The sequence below is a fragment of the Camponotus floridanus genome, unplaced genomic scaffold (assembly GCF_003227725.1).
Source record: "Camponotus floridanus strain SB8 unplaced genomic scaffold, Cflo_v7.5 scaffold378, whole genome shotgun sequence".
NCBI lineage: Eukaryota > Metazoa > Arthropoda > Insecta > Hymenoptera > Formicidae > Camponotus > Camponotus floridanus.
The window spans coordinates 11,461-34,752 of record NW_020229523.1 but is presented as its reverse complement, the minus strand read 5'-3'; the positions used below and the strand labels follow the sequence as shown (position 1 = coordinate 34,752).

Genomic DNA, 23,292 nt, shown 5'->3' with positions numbered 1-23,292 from the left:
CAGCATACCATTCAAATGAATGAAGAAGGTCGATATGAAATATTTCTTCCTTGGAAGGAAGATTACTTACCACTGGTAGAAAATAAAGGATCGGCTATAAAACGACTTGAGTCTACTACTAAAAGACTTAAGGCTTAAAATCTTTATGATACGTACGAACAAATTTTTGAAAAATAGTTGTCTAAAGGCATTATTGAAAAGGTTCCGGAGGATGAAGTAAACTACAATGCCTACTATCTACCTCATAGAAGTGTGATCAAAGAAAATAGTACTACGAAAATAAGGCCTGTATTTGACGCATCCACTTCTTGGAAAACTCCACCGTCACTGAATCATTATCTCGAAACAGGTTCTAATTTGATTGAACAAATTCCGAAAATTCTACTACGTTTTAGACAACGAAAGATAGGAATAACTGCAGACATTTGGAGTGCTTTTTGCAAATAAGTGTTTCACTTGACGATAGAGACGTATTGCGGTTTTTTTAGTGGAAGAAGACTCGTCTAGAAGAAATAGAAGTATACAGACATTGGCAAGTAATTTTTGGAGTCTCTAGCAGCCCTTTCTTCTTAGGGGCAATGATCGAATATCATTTAGACAGAGTACTACAACAAGGACAAATGGAGGCAGGAATAGAAGTCATTTAACAATTAAAGAAGTCTTTCTACGTAGATAATTACTTAATCAGTGTTAATACGCACAGCGAGGCCGTAGCATTTGAAGTTACTGCAAGACAAATCATGGCAGAAGGCAAATTTGATTTGCGAGGCTGAGAATACGCGGCTCAAGAAGAAACATATAAATTGACTTTCGTACTCGGATTGTTTTGAGATAAAGAACAGGATACTTTAAGGTTGACACCTACATTGTGGGAATTTTACACTACGTCACAGATTACAAAGAGAAATACTATCTGCTGCTCAAAAAGTATTTGATCCCACTAGTTTGTCTCCTCCGATATCCTTAAAATCTAAGTTGTTGTTACAGAAGCTTTGATCATGCAAAATTAGTTAGGACGAAGAAGTACCTGAAAATATTAGAGCTGATTTCGATAATTGATTGCAGCAGCTTTACTAGTTAAAGGAACTACATATTCCGCGACACGCTTTTCGTCAATGTAAACTGTCTTTTTATGTGTTCGTAGATGCTAGTCAAGATGCATACGCAGTTGCCGTTTTTGCGAGGACAGAAACTCGAGAGAACATATATATTATAACGTTGCCATCTTGTCGCGCGTCCATCCGCCTCGGCAACTTTGACGGGGCGTGAGTCGAGCGGCCGCGCCAGAAGCCAGATTGCGAGAACAATATCGAACTCCCGGAGAGACGAGCGATTTTATTGTATTTTGCCTTTATTAACTTTTTGTATTTTTTTGTATTAATGAAATGTCGGGCAACCCGCCGGAGAACATCCGGAAGGCGAAGGTAACGTCGAGGGATTTCATGAAACGGCGCTCCCCGCCGGCGAGCGGAGGAGGAAATAGCGCCCGAATAATCGAGCCCCGGGACGCCACGGGAAAACATCGTCCCTCATCGTATAAAGGAGGACGAAGACCCGATCAGCATTACCTTCCAGGAGTGGAGGACGTTAAATGAGCCTCCACCGGATCATGAAAACCGGGGCCCACGACAGCAGAATTTGAATATTCGAGACCGTTTCGCGCAGGGCGCAGGAATACCTCGCGTATCGCGAGGCGCAAGGATATCGCGCGTGTCGCGGCGCGATTTACCGCGGAACTGCGCACTTCTGCACGCGGTCATTGACGCAGCTATCGACCCTGGATCTTCCGATCCAGGGACTCACTCTGTTGCGGGCGCACGACGTAATGTTGAAAAGTCGTAATAGTTGTTGCATTGTGCTGGTCGTTGGCGGAATCAAGGAAAGAACGGCACCTCCCTGCTCGAGGACACATATCGATGAGGTTGCCTATCTTTTGTAAGCCACGTACGCGATTCGGTCCGCCGACCGGCCGTTCTGTCGCCGTCGCCATTTTCGTGTTTTGCTGCCGCTCAGGCCTTGTGCCGAGCTGTCGATTTTTCGTGGATTTCTGGCGACCGGAGACAAGCGATCGAGGTATCGCGGGCAGTCGTAACGTAGGCATTAATTGATAGGGTATCGTTCGTTTCTCTCCGGGTTTCGGGATGTTAAACACGCGTAGCTATCGACCACCGAACATCGACCGCGTGCGCTAAAAATCGCGAAAAGCGTGTATGCCGCCCGTGTTGTCGTGTTTTTCGTGTCTAATTGCGTTTGTGCAATCGATTATTAAGTGTGCGTGTGAGCGTCTTATTATAAGTGTGAGAGTATTATAAGTATTTGCGTCTTTGTGGCGCTCATTATGTCAATGAGTAGCACCTATTTTGTAATGATTATCGTTTGTCGAATGTGTTGCGGTGCGAGATAATCGCCGAAAAATTCAACTGTTATCGAAATTTGAGCTGGTTGCGCTGAGAAAAGGAGTGAAACGCAGGGAGAGAAAAATCTCCGGCCCCCGTCAGCTATCGAATATCGACTGTATCGCTCGCCGGTCGCAGACGACACCCACTTTTCCCCTTGAGGGACACCTCACGGTAGGAGCACCTACCGCTCGGCACCCTCCTCCCGCGGGATCACCCGTATGTCAAGGACAGGGAGCAATCCTCCTCCTACGGTGCCTTGCCACCGGGCGATTGAAGTCAGGACCGCCAACCCCTATGCGCATCAGGCCAGAGTGCCCGGAGGGAGCGCAACCCTCCTTCTCGTTTCCCGCCGGCCAGCGCCAACGAGAGACGAGGGAGTGCAATGGTGTGCTCTTAGACCCCTCCTCCAACAAGAAGGGGAGCTCTCCCACCACGACAAGGTGGCGCACCGTCAAGAGAGATGCACGGACATATATACGAATACATATATTCTCTCTCTCTTTCTTCTCTCTCTCTCTCTCTCTCTCATTCGCTCACTTACCCGGTTTTTTTTTTTACAAGAGGGGAAAATCCATTTTATGCATACTCACCGCTCGGTCGGGTGAGTTATGTGGGACTCGAGTACCAAGTCTAATTATCAACTCCGTACTCCCTACCCACTAAAAACCCCTCTCGTTTTATGAATTTCCTCTGGGACACTATCTGACTTCCCAAGATCTGTTTTGACACAACGCCAAAGAATAATTATTGTTATCTTGTTCGATGACTTCTGCTAATTATTGCTGTAGTTTCTTGAGAAATAAATATTCCGATAGATTGCACTTTCACTCAAATTTAACGTAGATATCACACGTTACAAAAGAGACATCCACACTAAATAATTAATCGAAAGTTTTTCTTTTTATAAACTGTACTCTTTTGTAAACTTCAACGTAACCACATTTATTCACTTACTCGATAAAACGAGAATTTACTAAACTATCACTACCTCTATCACTATCAATTACTGCCAAATAATCACCGTTAGCAATTAAAAATCCCTCGATGAAAGAAATACACGCGGACACACACGCGACGACGCAACAACGTGATAACGTGACGATATTTATTCGGCGGTAGCAAACAGCTGTAGTTATGTTAGAATACGATAGGTTAAGGTACTAACAGCGCTGCCGAACTTAATCATACGTTTGACTGAAGAACGCGACCAACATATAATATTAAACATTTAACGCCCGTATAATATGGAGGGAAAGGAAGCGGGCGGGAGAGGGGTTCGGCGCGAGAGCGAGGGAGAGGGAGAGAGAGCGCGCGCGTCCCTGGATACGGCACGTCGGGAGCGTCTCTGGACGCGGCGCGCTAGGCGCGCGCGATAAGTGGCGATCGCCCCGTCGAGCGCGTCGCGCGACTGCGGGTGCTTCCGCCGGTTCGACGCGCGAGACGGAGATAAAGTCGACGTTAATAATAAATAAAATAGACGCGTTCGACGTAGGCCTGGAAGAGATGTAATATAAAATATGCGATTCGCGCGACGCGCGATTTATATAATATTTATATAATATTTAAATAATATTAATGTAATATTTATATAATATATATGCGCCTCCGCAGGCTCGCGTCGTTTCGACGCGCCGAGGAGGTAACAACAAGCGGCCTCGGGCGTTTCTATCGCGTCTTACGCGTTGCTCAAATGTAAATTCGAATATTTTTTTTTTCCGTTTGTAAAAAGGCGCGCGATGTATCGGGAGAGCACGCGGAGCGCGGCGGTGTTTCTCGTCTCGTCTCGTCTCGTCGGACGCGAGTTCGCCGCGCGTGCGAGCGTGCCGCTCGAATTTTAACCTAAATGTGCGCGCGTTTCGTAAACGAGCGTACGATGTATCGGGAGAACACGTCACGGCTAGAGGCGTCTCTCTCTCTCTCTCGTCGACGGAGGTTGTCGATCCTTCGTTCTCGAGGATCGACGGAGAGCGCGAGGGACGATTGGACGAGGGCCTCGTCGCATCTTCGCGCGATATCGCGGTCGTCGCGCGCGCGCGTTCTCGGACTCGCCGCTTATCTCTCCTTTTAAGCGCGATAACGAGAGAGGAGCGGGATTCCGTTAGGATTTACTCGCGCGCGCGAGGGATATTCGCGGCGACGCTTCCGCCGCCGTTCCTTCCTCTCGAGCGTGTCGCGCTAAGACGAGAGGGATATTCGCGGCGACGCTTCCGTCGTCGTTCCTTTCTCTCGGACGCGCAGCGGCGAGAGACGCGCGCGATAACGCGCGCCGAATCCGGTCGAATGCGGTATTTCGACGGATTCGTCGTTTCCGAAGGCGAAAACCGCGCGACCGTGGAGAAATTTTTTCCCGCTTGCGCGACGTCGTCGTCATCGCTCGAACGAGCGAGTATAAAGACGCGACGGTCGTTTCGAGGCGCGCACACGCCTCGCGGATGGTCGCGATCGGTCTATCCGATCGTTTCTCGGGAAGATAGGTTCGCGAACGACGAGGCGCGCGTATGAGCGGCGCAAGTTCCGCCAGAGTCGTCTCTACCGTCGACGGTAGGGCGGCGGATAAGGAAAAGGAGTTGACGCGCCCGATAAGCGACGACGACGTCGAGTTGAAGGAGAGCGCGCGATGGAACGTCGCGACGTATCATCTGAGAAGAGCTGTTCAAACGCACAGTCGGCGCGAGGAGTTGTGGGTCGAGACGGCTCTGGCCGACAGTCGCAGAGCCTATTCTTACAATTATGATCTAGACAGGTGGTTTAGAGCGAAGTATACGAAGGGTCGTCAGGATCCGAAGGGTTATATGTGTGACGGCGAGTGGAAATACCACTCGTTCGATTATCCCCAACCGGAAGAACGATACTTATGGCCAGTCGCGCGCTGCAGGATTCTCCCGCCCGAGGAACGCGGGTAGATCTCTGCGATACACCTACGATCGCGAGGACAGCGGTCGCGAGTACCCGTTCCGCCGAAACATGTTTTGCGGCGTCGATTTGATACGCTTGAGGCGCGAATTGTCATGAGCGAGGAGCGCGTCGATCCGCCGATCGATCGCTACGTTCGAGTGTTGAAGGAGAGGATCGCGTGGAGCGTCGCGACCTATTCGACGAGGCGGGCGATCGGTCTTCGAGACGCGCGCGAGGAGCTGTGGATCGAGACGGTCCTGGTGTGTAGCGAAAGAGCGGTGAGATTCGACGCCGGAGATACGCGGGTGACCGGGACGCGTCGCGGGTTTTCGCTGCCGATGGATTCGCGAGGCGAGACGCTGTGGATAAGGCCCCGCGGGGAGGAGAGAGAGAGGACGATGATTCGCCGTAGGGAGAGAAGAGGACGCGACCATGCGGGAGGAAGAGCGCTATGTTCGCGAGCGTGTTGCACTGTTACGCATGCGAGAGACCGTTCGAGGTCGACGACGCTCGCGTGCGCGATCACTGTCATTTGACCGGCCGTTTCAGAGGTCCGGCGCATTCCGCGTGTAATTTGAATTACAAGGACCCCTACGTCATACCCGTATTCTTTCACAATCTATCGGGTTACGACGCGCACTTCATTATCAAGGATGTGGCTAACGCGTATCCCGGCAGCGTCGAGTTGTTGCCGGTGACGAAGGAATCGTACATAGCTTTCTCGGAGACCGTTCGAGATACCGCGGTGGAGGGAGACGGGGGAAACGCCGCGTTCCAGATTACGATTCGTAGACTCGTTCAAGTTTTTAGGCGCCGGTCTCGATAAGCTGGTGTCGTATCTCGACGAGAGCAAACTGACGATCGCGCGAGGCAAGTTTCGCGACCTCTCGGACGACGACTTTCGGCTTCTCATGCGCAAGGGCGTGTTTCCGTACGAGTACGTCGACAGCGTCGAGAGATTGCGGGAGACGCGTCGCCGCGCGAGTCCTTCTACAGTTCTCTGACCGGCGATATCGTATCGGAGAGCGATTACGCGCACGCGACGCGCGTCTGGAAGCGATTTAGCGTCGAAAATCTGGGCGAGTACAGCGATATCTATCTGAAGACCGACGTTCTTCTGCTCGCGGACGTGTTCGAAAATTTTCGCGCCGCTTGTTTGGAGAGTTACGGTTTAGATCCCGCGTACTACTTCACGCTGCCGGGATACACGTGGGACGCGATGCTTAAGTACACGGGGGTCCGTTTCGAGCTGCTCACCGATATCGATATGATGATGTTCGTGGAACGCGGAATACGCGGCGGTCTGAGTCAGTGCTCCAACAGATACGCTCGCGCTAACAACAAGTACATGAGCGCGTACGATCCGTCGCGACCGTCGATCTATCTGATGTATCTAGATATCAACAATCTGTACGGTTGGGCGATGTGTCAGCCGTTGCCATACGAGCGATTCGAGTGGGTCGACGATCTCGAGAGTCTCGACGTGATGTCCGTGACGAAGGACTCGACCGTCGGCTACATTCTCGAGGTCGATCTCGATTATCAGGTCGACGCGCACAACGCCCACGCCGATCTACCGTTTTGTCCCACGCGCGATAAGCCGCTGGGGAAGCGGCAGAGCAACCTCCTAGCCACGCTGTACGATAAGCGCCGATACGTCACGCACTATCGCAATCTGCAGCAGTGCGTTCGTCACGGTCTGCGTCTGACGAAGATTCATCGCGCGCTGCGCTTCACGCAGTCGCCGTGGTTACGCGGATACGTGGAACTTAACACGCGCTTACGCACTAACGCGAGTAACGATTTCGAGAAGAATCTGTACAAGTTTATGAACAACGCCCTCTTCGGCAAGACTATGGAGAACGTGCGCAATCGCGTGGACATTCGACTCGCGACTCGATGGGACGATCGATTCGGAGCCGAGGCGCTCATCTCCAAGCCGAATTTTCACAGAAGCGTATTCTCGGAGAATCTCATGGCCGTGGAATTGCGCAAATTGGAGGCGAAGATCGACAAACCGATCTACGTAGGCATGTCCAATCTCGATATATCCAAGATTCGTCTGTACGCGTATCACTACGAATACATGTAGCCGCTCTAAGCGATAAGTGTAAGATATTGTACACCGACACGGACAGTCTTATTTATAGCTTAGAGTGCGAGGACACGTACGAGCGAATGAAGCGCAACATCGATAGATTCGACACGAACGATTACGCCGTCGACAATCCCTACGGCGTGCCGCGCGCGAATAAGAAGGTTCTCGGTCTGATGAAGAACGAGAACAACGGCGCTCTCATGCTCGAGTTCGTCGGACTCAGAGCGAAGATGTACACGTTGCGAGTCGAGAGTAGGGGCGTCACTAAGAAGAGCAAGGGTGTAAGGAGCAGCGTCGTCGCGAGAACGCTGACGTTCGACGATTACGAGCGCTGTCTGAGACGCGAGATCGAGATGACTTGCGAGCAGTCGTGCCTGAGATCCAAGTTACACGAGGTGTATACCATGCGCGAGTCGAAGGTCGCGCTCAGTCCGTACGACGATAAGCGCTACGTCGTGCCGGATTCGACCGACACTCTGCCGTGGGGGCACTACAGGATACCTCTGTGAGGAGAGGCGCTGATAGATCTTAAGCGCGATGCGACGTATTTTTATAGATATGCGTAATGTATTTTATTATCTTTAATGTTATACAATATATATGTTCGTTGCGACGCGTTACAATACGCGCGATGTATTTCCTTATCTTTAATATTACAAATATATATATTCGTTGCGACGCGTTACAATACGCGCGATGTATCTTTTCGTCTGTAATATCACGCGAAAATATACGTATATTCGTCACAATATGTCGGCTTTGCCGATCCACGAATTATGCGACCTGTCCATTCCCAGCCACTTCACAAGAACCGCGTCGCTCTTTCGGTGCAGCACTCTCTCTACGAGATACACGTCGGGATCGGAGACTCGCTGCAACTCGTGTAATCCTCCGGCTATCGGCTCGCCGCGCGAATCCTTCAACAGATACGTCGCGGGATTCGTCCTTCGCAACTCGGCTACGCGGAAGATCTCCGCGGTCCAATTCGGCGTGTATCCCTTCTCGAACAGCGTCCTGTACTTGCTCACGCGCACGGAATCGTTCGGTCGAAATTTTTCCGAAACGGCGATCTTCGGGTGGCTGTACACCGTCGACAGGAGTCTCGACGCTCAAATGGGCGTAACGTCGATCGGACGCATCCCGATGATTCGATGCTTGCGAGCGTTGTACTCGGATATTAGACGCGGCAGCGCGTCGAGCCACTTGTACGTTCCGTTCAGCGTGAAGTACTTCCACATCGAGTTCTTGAGCGTACGATTGAAACGCTCGACGATGGATGCTTTCAGCACCGAATACGTCGAGTAGTGATTGATTCCGTGTCTATCTACGAATCTTCGCACCTCGGCGTTGTAGAATTCCTTTCCTTTGTCGGTCTGAAGATTTCTCGGGCGACGTCCGGAAGCGCGCGTCACGCTCGATAGGGCTCGAGTGACCTCGTCGCCGCTCTTTCTCTTGAGTGGTACCGCCCACGCGTACTTGCTCAGAGCGTCGATGACGGTGAGTATGTAATTGTGGCCTTTGTTCCGTCCGGCGTAAGGGCGCATCTCGACGACGTCCGCTTGCCACAGATCGTCGTATCCGCGCACCGCGACACGGTGGCGGGGGAAGTTCTTTCTCGCTGGCGTGTGCAGCTCGTTCACGAGTCTCCGTTTCCCGACGCTCATCTCGCCGTCTCCATTTTTTTCTACCCTCTCTTTGATTGTTGCTTGTCAGGAGTTTTAGCGCTCAGTTGACTACCTTATTCGGATCGATCGTCTTAGGAATCGCAGCCGCAGCCGCCGCCTTCACCGCCGTCGTCGTCGTCGCGGCCGTTCTCCTCGCGAGTTCGTTCGCGTCTTTCCTCAAACGCGCCACCTCGGCGTCCAGTTCTAGCAATTTCGCATTGGAAGTCAGCGCTTTCGCCGTCAACTCCTGCAGCGTTCTGTCGTGACCGCTCAACGCGATTTCTCTCGTTGTTCGCCGCTACGTTGTTCACGTGCGACAGAGATCTCTCCAAAGCACGCACTCGCTTCTCCGTTTTCTCGTCGATCTCCTCGAGCCGCGCGACGGAGGTTCCCAGTTCGCGCAACAGTTTGCCCGACGCGTCCTCGTTCGCCCGATTCGTCTCGACGGAGCTCTCCAGATCGCCCAGCCGCTTGTCGGCGACCGCGCGCGAGGCCGATCTTTCCGCCTCGACGATCTCGATCCTCGTCGCAGCGAGCTCCTGCAGATTCTCCAGCGTTTGCAACCGATTCTCGAGAGTGCTCTCCCTCGCGCGAATCTGCGTAACGTCGACTTCCAGAGCGCTCGATCTTTCGGTCGCGGCGCTCTCGAGAGCGTCGATCTTCTTGCTCAGAGCGACGATTTTATTCGCCATCGAGGCCGCGTTGTTTTCCACTCGCATTCTCACGCTCGCGGTAAGCTGGTGATTATTCGCCACGTTCGCTCTCACCGCGTGTATAACGCTTTCGATGTAACTCTTGTTCGTCGCGTCGTCGTTGTTGGTCGGCCAGGCCACTCGTATCTTGAGACACCGCGCGTCGTAATGCGACGCGGAGGGAGAGACATCGGAGACGGTCAGGCACAGCGCGTTATCGCGCACGTAATTTCGCAGAGATTTCACGCTCGCGCGCAATCTAGCGCTCGTCGCGTCGTGACCGCGTCTTCTCCGCATCGACACTCCGAACTTGCTCGCGAACATCGCGTCGTCGAATGAGGCGCGCGCGCGCGCGTCGCCGCGATCGTCTCAAAGTATCTCGCCCGCCTCGCGGAGCTCCTCGATTATCGACAGGATCTCGTTGTCGTGAGCGTTGTTGCCTGCTTGACGAGAAGCGTCCAGCAATCGAAGACGATCCACCAATTCGTTCGGATCGTCCCAGTGAACGTAGTCCACGGTGTCGCGGGTCGCGCGCATAGCCCGCGGCACGCGACCCCTGCCGATTCTCTTCCTCGGACTGTCCGTCCGCAGGATCGGAGCTATGACGTGCTTGTACTTGTATCCCTTGTTTCCCAGTACGGGCATGCGAATATTGTGCTCGCGCCTGTGAGCGTTAGTTTGCAGAAGTATGCTCCTGTACGCGGCTTTATCTCTCTCAGTGTACTTGAAATCGTCGGGAATTCTCTTGAAGATCAATTCGTACAGACCGGGAGTAGCGGCGTATCTGACTCCGTCCACGAATATCGCGTCGTCGGCGCCTACATCGAATCGCTTGTTTCCGAGCATAGTTCCGGCGTCGGCGAAGTAGACTTCGTAAACGTGATCGAAATCGCTCGGCGCGCCGCCACTGAGAAGAGCGCCCACGTACTTTCGCGCCAACGGGCCCAATTGATCGCGCAAGATGTCTCGTCCTCCAGGAGTCTGCAGAGACCGTCTCACAGACGTTTCGAGCGTCGTCGGCGATCCGAAGAAGACGTCGTCGCTCGTCTCGAACGTCTCCTCGACGGGCGGCTGCGCAAAGAGGTCTCCGCTCGCGAATTCGCGCTGCTGCGCGGGAGACGCGTCCAACGCTCCCACGAGCGTGGAAGTCGTCGCGTTCAGATCGGCGAAATCGCTTAGCTTTGAATCCTTTCGCGGACGGCGGCGGTAACACGCTCTCCTCGGCCTCTTCCTCGTCGTCCTCCTCCTCCCCCAGCGCCTCCATTCTCTTGACGCCTCGCGCGAACGTCTCGTCGATCTCGCTCTTCGCCGGTTCCTTCTCTCTCGCGCTCGCGCCTTGCGCGGAATCGTCTCCGACGCGCTCGGCGATGCGTCGCAGCGGTTCGACGATCGGTTTGAAACGCGTCTCCAGAGCGCTATCGCTCTCCATTTTTCCGGTCTTCAACGCTCTGTGCTTCCTGCGAATCGACGCGCGCGTTCTCGCTATTTCTATCGCGGTTCTCTCGCGTCTGTCGACGTCCGTCATCGCACGTCGTCCCTCGGCGTCTCGCCTTCTCTTATCTCTCTCTCCGCTCTACGATCGCCGCCGTCTCGAGAAGACTGACTCATCCTCGGCGACGACGACGACGCTCTACGGCACGGCGTAATCGTTGAACCCTCACCTGTATCTATCGTTGCGCAGCGCGCTATCTTTGTCGATCACTAGAAAACCGTATCGGTATTTCCAACACGCGCGACACAGCGTGTGAAAATCCTCGTACGACATATCGGTGTTCACGTGATCGCTGTGCACATGTTTCAGATTAGTACTATCCTGCTTAAAGAGTATCAATAGATTCGCGTTGTCGCGTATCAGATGTTTGGGTATCTTAGCGTACGATTGGCACAGATAGAAGCAATCGACCTTCGCGTGACGCCCCATGGCGAAGTACTCTCTCACGACGTCCTATTTGTCGCAGGCCACGTCGTCGAACACGAATATCGAGTTCGGCAACGCCTCGCTAGGCGGGATGACGTCGGCGTTGTTCGAATACGTGAAGTAACCGATATCCCGCATAGGTTTCAACAATTTCTCCAGATATCGATATTTAGACTGATGCAATGATTTCGAGTAAACGTACACGTTCTCGAATCGCACGCCGTGCGGGCTCTCCAGAAGGCTTATCAGCACGTCGTTTTACCGCAATTAGAGGGACCGCAGATTACGCTGTGAATCGCGGTCGGTAACAGATTACCGTGTTTTCGCGGTTCCTCGTTCATCGAGCGCGTCTTACCGTCGACGTTGGACACTCTTATCGCAATCGGTTGACGCACGAAACGCATCGTTTTTTTCTCTCTCTCCTCTCGCGATTCTTCCTCGTTGTCGCGAGCGAATCTGCGTCTCAGTGCGCAGACTCGCGCGCGCGCGCGCAACGAGCGCGGATTCGCCCTCGCGAGCGTATATATAGAGAGAAAAAACGATCGCGCAGTTAGGCGTGTCTGATCGACGGTGATGCGATAAAGTTACGCGCGCGCGCGCGCGCGACGCTTCGTCATGTTTATTCTATTGGTGAACGATTCCGATATTCTCGGACTCAACGTCGATCAGTTGCAGTATGTTCCGAAGAAGCTTCTGCTGGACAAGTACGGCGATTTCGTCGATCGATTGTGGGAGAGATTGCCTATACATCTGAAGGACGATCCGGACGTGCAGCGTTATCGCCTCTGTCACAAGCATCACAATCAGCCGTGGCAAGACATGCACATCGACGGTCCACCGCCGTGCATCAAAGACTGCGGCATGTGCCGGGAGAAATGGCGTGACTATGAGCGCGTCGACGATCGAGGCGTATGAGATACGCCGAGGACGCCGCGACGGCAGTCGTCGGCGGTAGCGGTTTGCTCAATAGAACTATAAATGCTCTTCCGTTCGAGCTACATATACCAGGATATCAATTCTGCGGTCCCGGTACTCGTCTCGCGAAGCGGCTCGCGCGAGGCGATCGAGGCGTCAATCCGCTGGACGCGGCTAGCCGCGAGCACGACATCGCCTATTCGCGGAGCGACGATCTCGCCGATCGGCACGTCGCGGATCGAGCGCTCGGAGCGAGAGCGTTCGAGCGTATCCAGGCCGGGGATTCGACTCTCGGCGAGAGAGTGGCGGCGTCGGCCGTATGGGCGGCTATGAAGGCGAAGACGAAACTAGGAATGGGTATGGCTGGAGCGCGAATAGGCGCGAAAAAGAGCGGCGGTGGCGGCGGCAAGAGAAGAACGACCTCGACGAGGAAGAGGAGGACGACGAGAGGACGGGTTCTTCCCGCGGCGAAACGCGGCGGCTTCCTGCCGCTGTTGCCGGCGCTCGGAGCTTTAGCGCCCGGATCGCTGATCGGCGGAACGGCCGGCGTGGTGAAGATGGTGAACGACGGTAAGGCCGCGCGTCGACAATTGGAGGAGCTGCAGCGATACAATCGAGCGATGGAGGGCCGCGGTTTGTATCTCGCGCCTTACAAGCGCGGTAGAAGCATCGCGAGACGAGGCGGACGAACGGTTAGGAGGAAGAAAAAAAAAAGTCGCGCCTTCGCGGGCGTTAGACGACATCGTAGCTCCGATCGACGTCACGACGAAAGAACAGTTGAATAGCGCGGCCAGGCGCGCTCGCGTGCGTCACTTCAGAAGTGTGTTCATGCGCGACACGTTGCCGGCGCGAGTTCGTCGCGACGAGAGTGGTATCGTGAACCTGGACGACGCCTCGGGGCCGTGCACGCATTGGGTGGCGTACGCTAAAAGGGGAAAAGACGCTGTCTACTTCGACGCTTTCGGCAATCTTCGGCCGCCTCGAGAACTCGCGCGTTATCTCGGACGCGACACGCGCATCGCGTACAATCGCGACTCTCAGCAGACGTACGATCAGAGCGTCTGCGGACAATTGTGCCTGCGCTTCCTTCGACGAGTCGATTGGGGAGGAGGAAGGAGGAAGCCCTTCGGTCTCTAACGGCGATAGAGCGCGTCGTCATGTCGCTGATTCTCACGCTGACCGGAAGAAGTAACATTCTCACGGCGAGTTACTTTCCGCCTCTCGATCTGAGCGACGACGATTACGAGTTCGGCCTGACCAATTTCGAGACCTACAACACGATTCCGAACGTGAATTCCTCGAACAATAAATTTTACTTCGACGACAACGATGAGACGATCGCGATCCTGATCGGATCCTACGAGCTGCGCGACATAAGCGCGTACCTGAGAGCCGCGATTCTTCGAAGACGGCGACGACCGCCGAGCGCGAGTATCGGAGGGAGAGACGACGACGATGGCGCCAGCGACGGCGTCGGCGACGACGACGAATATCTGTACGACGTCGAGGACGCGGAGGACGAGAGCGGCTATCGCGTTCTCGCGCTACGCGGTAACGACGTAATATGAGAAGCGAAATCAAATGCGCGTACCGAATTAATTTCACCAAACCGAACAATATCGGATTGTTATTAGGTTTCTCCCAGTCCCGCGTATTGCGGCCGAACAAATGGTACGCGTCCGACGAGCCCGTGAGCATTATCGCGGTTAACACGATTCGCGTGGAGTGCAACCTGACGACGGGCGCGTACGTGAACGGGAGATCCGCTCACGCGATACGCGAATTCGCGCCGAACGTTTCGCCGGGATATAAAGTGTCGGAGATCCCGAGGCAGATCATTTATCTGCCGGTCATCGCGCGACTCGTGACCGACGTATCGCTGCGCGTCGTCGATCAGGACGGTCGATTGATCGATTTCCGCGACGAGGAGATTTCGATTCGATTGCACGTGCGACGCAGACGATAGAGAGCGCGCGGCGAGACGCGAGGACGGGGGAGGGAACGGGGCGATGCTCGTCGTGCGCGAATCTAGCGTCGCGACGTCGCGTCGCGGCGGCAGCGGCGGCGACCGCGATCGCGTCGCGGGAACTCGAGTCGCGCGCTCGAGAGAGAGGAGCGTCGGGGGATTGTCCGCCGCCAACGTCGCTTTTCTGTGATCCATTGGTTTCGTCGTACCGAGAGGCGCGCGATAGTCCGACGACATGAAGGACATTCTGAGCATCGGCGGGGAACCCGTCTTCGACGATCGCATCGTGAAGATCGAGAGTCACACGTACAATCCGTACGCCAACACCACTTTCGGATACAGCAACGAGATACGAATACCCATACAACAGCAGGACCTATACACGCTGCCGTGCGAGAGTTTTCTCTACGTCGAAGGTAGACTGCATACGAAGAATAATCCGCCGCCCGCGTCGAGCGGCGAATCGGGTAAGCCTGCCTCGGCCTCTAAGGAGCCGTCCGTGTCCTCGACGCCAGCGTGGCTCGCGAACAATTGGGTCGCCTTTATGTTCGAGCTCGATGGCGTGGAGATCGATCGTAATCGCAACGTCGGAATAACTAGCACGATCAAGAACTACGCCTCGCTGACGGCCGAACGAGGCAAGATCTTGAAGAACGCCGGATGGGATCTCACGACTGGACCGAGCGGCGTCGCGTCGACGGGCGACTTCAACTTCTGCGTTCCTCTCGACACGCTGCTAGGTTTCTGCGAAGATTACAGGCGTGTCGTCATCAACGCGCGTCACGAGCTGATTCTGATAAGAGCGCGAAACGACAACAATTGTCTGATATCGCGCGAGGAATTCGAGCCGAGAGTCGAGCTCGCGAAGATACAGTGGCGCGTGCCGCACGTGGTGCTGAATGACGTCAACAAATTATCGCTGTTGCGCACGTTGGACAGCGGCAGATATCTGAGCGCGCCCTTTCGCTCGTGGGATCTCTACGAGTTTCCGCTCCTGCAGAGCACGACCAAACACTCATGGGCCATAAAAGCGGCCATGCAACTCGAGAAACCGCGTTACGTCATCTTCGCGTTGCAGACCGGAAGGAAGAACGTCCTGTCGCAGGACGCTTCCAGATTCGACGCGTGCAATCTGACCAACGTAAAGTTGTATCTCAATTCCGACTTCTATCCGTACGACGATATGAATTTGGACTTCGATAAGAACAAAATCGCCGTACTGTACGACGCCTACGCGAGATTTCGACGAACGTATTACGGATCCGCGAGCGACGAGACGCTCCTGACTATGAACAAATTTCTACACTGTGGCCCGCTCGTGGTGATAGATTGTTCCCGCCAAAACGAAGCGGTTAAGAGCGCCACTGTGGACGTTCGTCTAGAATTCGACTGCAAAGACAACGTTCCTTCTAACACCACGGCGTACTGCCTAATCATTCACGATCGCGTGGTGGAGTACAATCCGCTGACGAACGTCGTGCGTAAGATCCTGTAAGACGGCGCGTCGAACGGGAGGAGAGAGAAGAAACTCGAAATCGCGAAGATATCGGGGAGAGACGCGCGGATAAACTTCAGTCTCTCGCGACGATGACCGCGACGACGGTCACGGGCGATATCGCCCCGTCGATCTTCGTCGATCTGCAGGGCTTCGTCGTCAACGAGCGATTCGTGACGAAGGAGATGGCGATACTCGCGAACGGCAGAGATCTGACGCATCACGTCTTCCGCGCACCGATGTCATGGAATCTGTTGACGAAGAGCGAGAAGTCGCAGACCTGTTGGCTGACTCTTAATCACCACGAATTTCACTGGACCGACGGACACGTGGAGTATAGGCACGCGAAGCAGATCGTTCGCGACGCGATATATCGCGCGTCGAGGGATCTCGTGTCGAACGCCGCGGTGACGATCTACGTCAAGGGTTGCGAGAAGAAGTAGCTGGCCGACATCGCGGGAGAGGTTAGGTCGCGGAGCAGCTCAATCTGACGATCGAGACCATCGACGCCGATTACGAGAATATCGGACCCCTTCGAACGCTAGCCGCGACTCGCGTCTATCGCTGCGGCTATCACTCGAAGAATTGCGCCTTGGAAAACGTGTGCAAACTGCACAACTGGTGGTTGGAGAGACGCGATCAATTGCGCGACATGTGAACAGAGACGCGTCGCGCGATGATTCGCGCGCCTCCCGCGTTTTCCGCATCGTAGATTAGTTTTGCGCGTACTCTTATCGACTTATTAGCGGTTAATTTATCGCGCCTCATACATTTCCCACATCGTAAATTAGTTTTACGCGTACTCTCGTCGACGTATCGACGACTAATTTTTATCGCGTGCATTGATTTATCGCCTACATAGAAAAAAGTATTATTAATATATACAAAAATAATATTAATAATAAGAAAAAGATAATGATATTAATACTAAAAATAATATTAATACTACAAATAATATTAATACTAAGAAAAAATAATATTAATACTAAAAAATAATATTAATACTAAAAAAATAATATTAATACTAAGAAAAATAATATTAACACTATGAAAAATAATATTAATTAGCGTATAAACGTTAACTCGTATCGCGCGTACGCGGTTAAACACATTTTCCGCACTTCCTCCGGAGCAATCGAGAATTTATCGCGCATCATTTTATTACCTCGTTATATTTCCGCGCGCTCAGTATTCTAAGTGTTCCCAGTGCATTCAATATTCATTCTCAGCGTTATTTTCGCGCGAACGATGGATGACGAATTTTTGAAATTGCAAAGAATGTTTCACGGATGTATGTTCGCGGCGCGAATGTGCGCCTGGAAAATAAAATACATCAAGAGACTCATGAACGCGATCCTCAGCATAGCGGTAGCGTGGAACGTGAGTACCCTTTTATCATCATTATTTATTCTTTCGTTCTCCTTCGAAGAGACACGCGACGATCGTTGGTCGCGCGACATTTCTACAGTTCGAGGAGGAAGTCGAGATCGAAGGGTTCGTAAGCATACACCATAAGCGTTGGATGCAGAGAAAAAGGCAGGCCGCATATTCATGGATTTACTGTGGTGCGAGCGACCGTCCTACAAGAAATGGGAGAAGAGCGCACCTAACATGTTTACCGACATATTTCGCTTGAGAAGATTGTTCGGTATGGAATCGCTCGTCCAAGATCATATGTGTAAGACCGCACATATCTACAACGACGACGATTCCTTCGGAGAAATGTGGTACCACGGTTTGAGTCCGATCGACGGAATGAGCTCCGCTCACACGAGCGACTACGACGACGACGAGGACGAGTTTTAATCGAGGTACGTATCTCTTTTCGTCTAACGCGCAATTCTTTCATTCCATATACCTCAGTACGATCTATTAATACTATATAAATTGATACTTTATACATTTCACTGCCAATCAACAACTCATTTTCTTACTTCGATGCAGGAGATATGACTTAGTTCCGTCACACATTAGCAAGTTAAAGATCAACATCAAGTTCTGTAGTCGCGTTAATCGCATTTTTGAGAAAACCAAGACGAGATATCGTTATACATTATTGAATCTTGAAATTAAGGATCTTAATTGTAATCTAAAATATTTGCGCGCTAAAGTTGGAAGGATTGAAAGTGGTCTTGAATGTGTGCCGCGTGATTTGTTAAAAAAATTTTTTGATTTTAATGAACGTAAGTTTTCAATAATCACTAACAGATTAAAATCTAATCTAATTAAAAAATTTAAAAATTTGACAGCCAAGTATGACACATCTTTGAATCCTTTTAACAATATTGACAAAACCGGATGGTTGATTAACATTAGTAATAAAAACATTCCTGATCGAGTGTCTGAACTTTTGAGTCTTGGTGACAATTTTGGATTACCGTTACTTCAGTCTCACGCGAAAGATCGTGTTAACGTTGTTCTTGAGACCTTGAAGAACTTGGAAATCAATTACAACCGCATCCCTGTTACCGTTATTGCAAGTACCAGAAATTCTGTCGCTAATTCTCTCAATAGATTTCTTTGTGAGAAAAGGCATGTCAACTGTATAGACAGATATGTTCTAGGAAGCCTCTCTCTTTGCAAACAATTCTTGCACAACAACGACGATCTGTTTGTCACCAGGGCTGATAAGGGTCAGGTCACTGTGGTGATGAATAAGACTGATTATGTGGAAAAAATGGAGGCACTTCTGAATGATCAATCCACCTACAGGAAATTGAATAAGGATCCGATCAGAAAATTAACTAATAAAATCAATACTATGGTAAAATCGTGGCGTAGCAATGATCTTATAAATGAGTCTACATATAAAAAATTGAACTCTACGAATGGTAATTTACCACGGTGTTATGGTTTACCAAAAATTCACAAGTCTGGTTTTCCAATGCGAATTATTGTGTCATCGATCGGTAGTCCCGTATACAACGTCGCGCAATACATCCATGACATATTGAAGATTTCGATCTTGGAACCTAAATCTCACATCAAGGATGGTTGGACGTTTGCTAATTATTTAAAAGGCAAAATTATTAGAGATGACGAAATAATGATTTCTCTTGATGTCACTGCATTGTTCACGAATATTCCTAAAGATTTGGTTGTGAGTGCTGTCACTAAACGTTGGAATCACATCGCGCCTAATACGAAATTTAACTTATCACAGTTTTTATACGTGATTGAAATGATTTTGGACTCCACTAGTTTTACATTCAACGGACAGTTTTACGAACAGATTTTTGGTAGTCCTATGGGTTCTCCTCTGTCACCTATTTTGGCCGATATCATGATGGATGACTTGGAAACACATTGTTTGAGTCTGCTGGATTTCAATGTGCCGGTTTATTACAGATATGTTGATGATATTTTTACCATTGTTCCACGCTCTAAAGTGGAAATGATAAAATCGACCTTTAATAATTATCATCAACGCTTGGCTTTTACGCATGAAATTGAATGTGATTCTCAGCTTTCTCGACACGGTTGTTATTCGATCTGATGGTTGTCTTCTAACCGATCGGTTTAGGAAACCCACTTGTTCTAACAGATTTATTAATTTTCATTCTAAACATCCGATGAAATACAAATTGAACACCATTTACAGTCTTGTTGACCGCGCTATATTATTGGCTGATTCTCAATTTCATGCGAAGAACATTGATACTGTTAGGCGGATTCTTTCCAACAATTGTTTTCCGAGCCAAATCATTAACCGTTATGTGCAAAAAAGACTACAATTCTTGAAACATCGTGATAATGCTAATATTGATAATGAATGTGACAATGCAGTGGCATCTTCGTACATTTCTTTGCCGTTCGTTGATGGCCTGAGTGATGAATTTGATCACGTTTTTAAAAACATAGGCCTAAATGTGGTGTATAATGTTCCTAAAAAACTCAATGTATTGATTAAACGCGGTAAAGATAAGCTGCCTATGAATAACAGGACGGAAGTAGTTTACAAATTAGATTGCAAAAATTGCAATAAGTCATATATCGGCCAAACAAAAAGACATTTATGCACTCGTATAAAAGAACATCGTAATAATATTAAAGTGCATGAAAGCAATTTTTCCGTTATATAAAGTAAACGTAAACATAAAGTTGATTTTAATCATGACTTCGATTGGTCCTCACCGGTTATTTTACATAGCGAGAAACACGTGAGAAAGAGAGAATTTGCTAGTAGGATATATAGGAGAGTTCTAACCCAGGTCCTCTCAGGGGGGGTGAGGCGCGCGGGGGATTACGGAGGCGCGGGGGAATGACGTCACGCGGGACGGAGGGATTTCGGCGGCGGCGCGTGTTAGATGTTTTATGGTAATATTATATTACATGCCCGGCTGATAAACAGTATTGCGTACGGACATGTTCGGTTTATAAATAATATAAACATCAGCATTTTTGAATTGAGATTATGATCGTATAATAGAGATGTGACATTATCGCCATATCGTCGTAAACGCCTCGTAAAAAGTACGCGCGGTCCCATATATTTATCGAAAGTATATGAAATATTGTGTCGCATGCCTGGTTGATAAATAATATAAACATCTGCATTTCTTTGAAATGCATCGCGTGCGAGAAGAACGAGTGCGAGGGAGAGGGAGCGATGGCGCGAGGAGAACGCGTGCGAGAGGGAGAGAGACTTAAAACAAAAAAAGGAAAGAAAGAAAGAAAGAAAGAAAAAAAGAAAAAGAAAAAAAAGGAAAGGAAACATAAATCCTTTTTTCCATCAACCGGACGAAGAACTAACAAAAGTAACGCAAAAAAACTAAGTCAAGAGGGCAGGGTGATTTGGGATAGGACAGTAGGCTGAATAGAGATTCGAAAGGTTGAGAAGAACGCGTGCGAGGGAGAGGGAGCGATGACGCGAGGAGAACGCGTGCGAGGGAGAGGGAACGATGGCGCGAGAGAGGGAACGCGTGCGAGGGAGATAATGTAAATAAATATTTTTTTTTTAAATGAATGTATAAAATTTATTTAAAATGTATGTGTGTTTATACATTTTTTATGTGTGTGTGTGTGTGTGTGTGTGTGTGTGTGTGTGTGTGTGTGTGTATGTATGTATACTTATTTAAGAATAAAAAGTAATGAAAATAAAAAGAAAATAAAAAATATAAAAAATATGAAATAAGAAATAATACAAAATATATGGGGAGGGGAATGCGCCGAGCTGAGAGAGGCCGCACCTGCAACAAAAAAAAAGATATACATTTTATTAGTTTTTAATAAAACATTTAATAATTTATTTAATATAAAAATAATACTTACATTAACCTGCTAGAGCCATCAAATCGTCCTGTGGTATCCACACGTTTCCACCTAGGATCCACTCTTCTTCGTGTATGATTTTCAGATAGGGCTCTTCCCCGAAGAGCCGCCGCAGATCGAAGACATCTTCGACCTGACGATGGCGACTGTCCGGAGTGTCGCCCCATATGTCTAAAATATCCTCCCGTCGAGCTCGACGTATCATCCGCACCCATTGCCTATGATATATATTTATGAATCCAGGAAGTTCAACTTCTCTCTGAAACTAAATAATAAATAATAAATAATTATTTTAATAATCTAATTTAAAAAAAAATCACACGTACATGCAAACGCTACTTACCTCCAAACGCCAATCAAATGTAATTTTTAAAATTACACTAAAGAATAACTTAATAAAGCTATTCTTCCATAATTTAAACCACGTAAGATGTTGATCCATTTTATCGAAAACTCTTTAACCGTTTTATCAAAAACTCTTTCACTGTTTTATGGTATATAACGTGGAGCGATGAACTCACGTTCACAGTTCTGAACTATATGACGAGATCTCGGTCCGAAATCGTAGCAGAGACACCATATGCAGCCATCTCCAAAACGCATCGTAAAAACAAAAGAATTGAGTCTACAAACAATTGCACTATAAAAAAAACAGCAGCTTTCTTTTGAAAGACAATGCTTGAAAGGCAACGTTTGAAAGACGACGCTTGAAAGACGCTTGAGAGAGGGGGTGATGGCGCGAGAACAATGCGTGCGAGAGAGAGACTTAAGATTAACACATGAGAGAGAGAACGATACTTATAACTAGCGCAAAGGTGGGAACGCAAGAAGAGGTCTAAATAATCATATTTTTTTCCAATTAAAAAAATATAAAATTTAATAAAATGTGTGTATTATACATTTGTGTGTGTGTGTGTGTGTGTATTTAAAATTAAAATTCTAATAAAATTTTAAAATATAAAAATATAAAAAAATATATTATATTGGGGGGCGGGGAGGTCGCCGGATCTGGGGGATGGTTGCTCCTGTAACAGAAAAAAGATATTGAATTAATACAAGCGTAGTTAGAGAGAGTTAAGATTTAAAAAATAGTACTTACAATGTTTTAATGTGTGCACATGGGGCACATGTCGCACGGCAGTATTTGATTCAAAGATCTTCTGCACTCTTTGCAAGACATATTGCTTAAATGTTGATAATATATGCAGCGATGTTCCCGTACAGCACTAGCTTCCAGAAATAAAAACGATAATCTTAGGAAGCATTCCGCACAATATTTCAGTCCACATTCCACATAATAGAACGATATGCAACATATTTTTATTGTATCGTTCATCATCAATATTCTCGGTAAGTCTAAATTTCGTTCTTTTATTTGTAATAGTTCATCACTGTCATCACTATTGATACTCTCGTAATCGCTGTCCGCAAAGGGTTCTACTTCGAAATCGGCGTCATCTTCGTCATCTTCGTGATCTTCATCAATATTCATTACATCATCATTTTCAATGATCCTCACATTATTTTCGATGATCATCACATCGTCATCATCGATGATCATAACATCATCATCGTCATCATTAATGATAATGATATTTTCTTCGGCCATTTTATAAAATACACAAGAACGATGAAAAAAAAATATTCACTTCTTCACTTTCGATTTCTTCACTTTTGATTTCTCGACTCACGCACTGCCAAACTCTTTCTGACAAGGCAGCGAGATCTCGAAACGAGATCGTATAATAGAGATGTGACATTATCGCCATATCGTCGTAAACGCCTCGTAAAAAGTACGCGCGGTCCCATATATTTATCGAAAGTATATGAAATATTGTGTCGCATGTCCGGTTGATAAATAATATAAACAAATAGTACCTCAGAATCGTCTTTCACGATTTTTTCTCGGAAGAATTTTTAACGTATCAGCGCCGATGTTTGGCTGCTTTGTACCCTTGCTTCCACCGCTCGTATATCAG

The 23,292-nt window shown here is 49.3% G+C and overlaps 3 protein-coding genes across 3 annotated transcripts; all 3 read left to right on the top strand.

Annotated features, from left to right (window-relative positions):
- The first annotated feature begins 5,407 nt into the window (after nucleotides 1–5,407).
- LOC112638818 lies at nucleotides 5,408–7,901 on the top strand. The gene is made up of 3 exons (XM_025411128.1): nucleotides 5,408–5,572; nucleotides 6,244–7,358; nucleotides 7,445–7,901. The coding sequence occupies exons 1-3, from the start codon at nucleotides 5,408–5,410 to the stop codon at nucleotides 7,899–7,901; spliced, it is 1,737 nt and encodes a 578-aa protein (XP_025266913.1).
- A 6,881-nt stretch (nucleotides 7,902–14,782) lies between these two features.
- Nucleotides 14,783–16,042, top strand: LOC112638817. Its single transcript, XM_025411127.1, has one exon. It carries the CDS (start codon nucleotides 14,783–14,785, stop codon nucleotides 16,040–16,042), a length of 1,260 nt encoding a protein of 419 aa, XP_025266912.1.
- Nucleotides 16,043–17,593: 1,551 nt separating this feature from the next.
- LOC112638816 lies at nucleotides 17,594–19,538 on the top strand. Its single transcript, XM_025411126.1, has 3 exons — nucleotides 17,594–17,841; nucleotides 17,987–18,126; nucleotides 18,292–19,538. The coding sequence occupies exons 1-3, from the start codon at nucleotides 17,594–17,596 to the stop codon at nucleotides 19,536–19,538; spliced, it is 1,635 nt and encodes a 544-aa protein (XP_025266911.1).
- The last annotated feature ends 3,754 nt before the right edge of the window (nucleotides 19,539–23,292 follow it).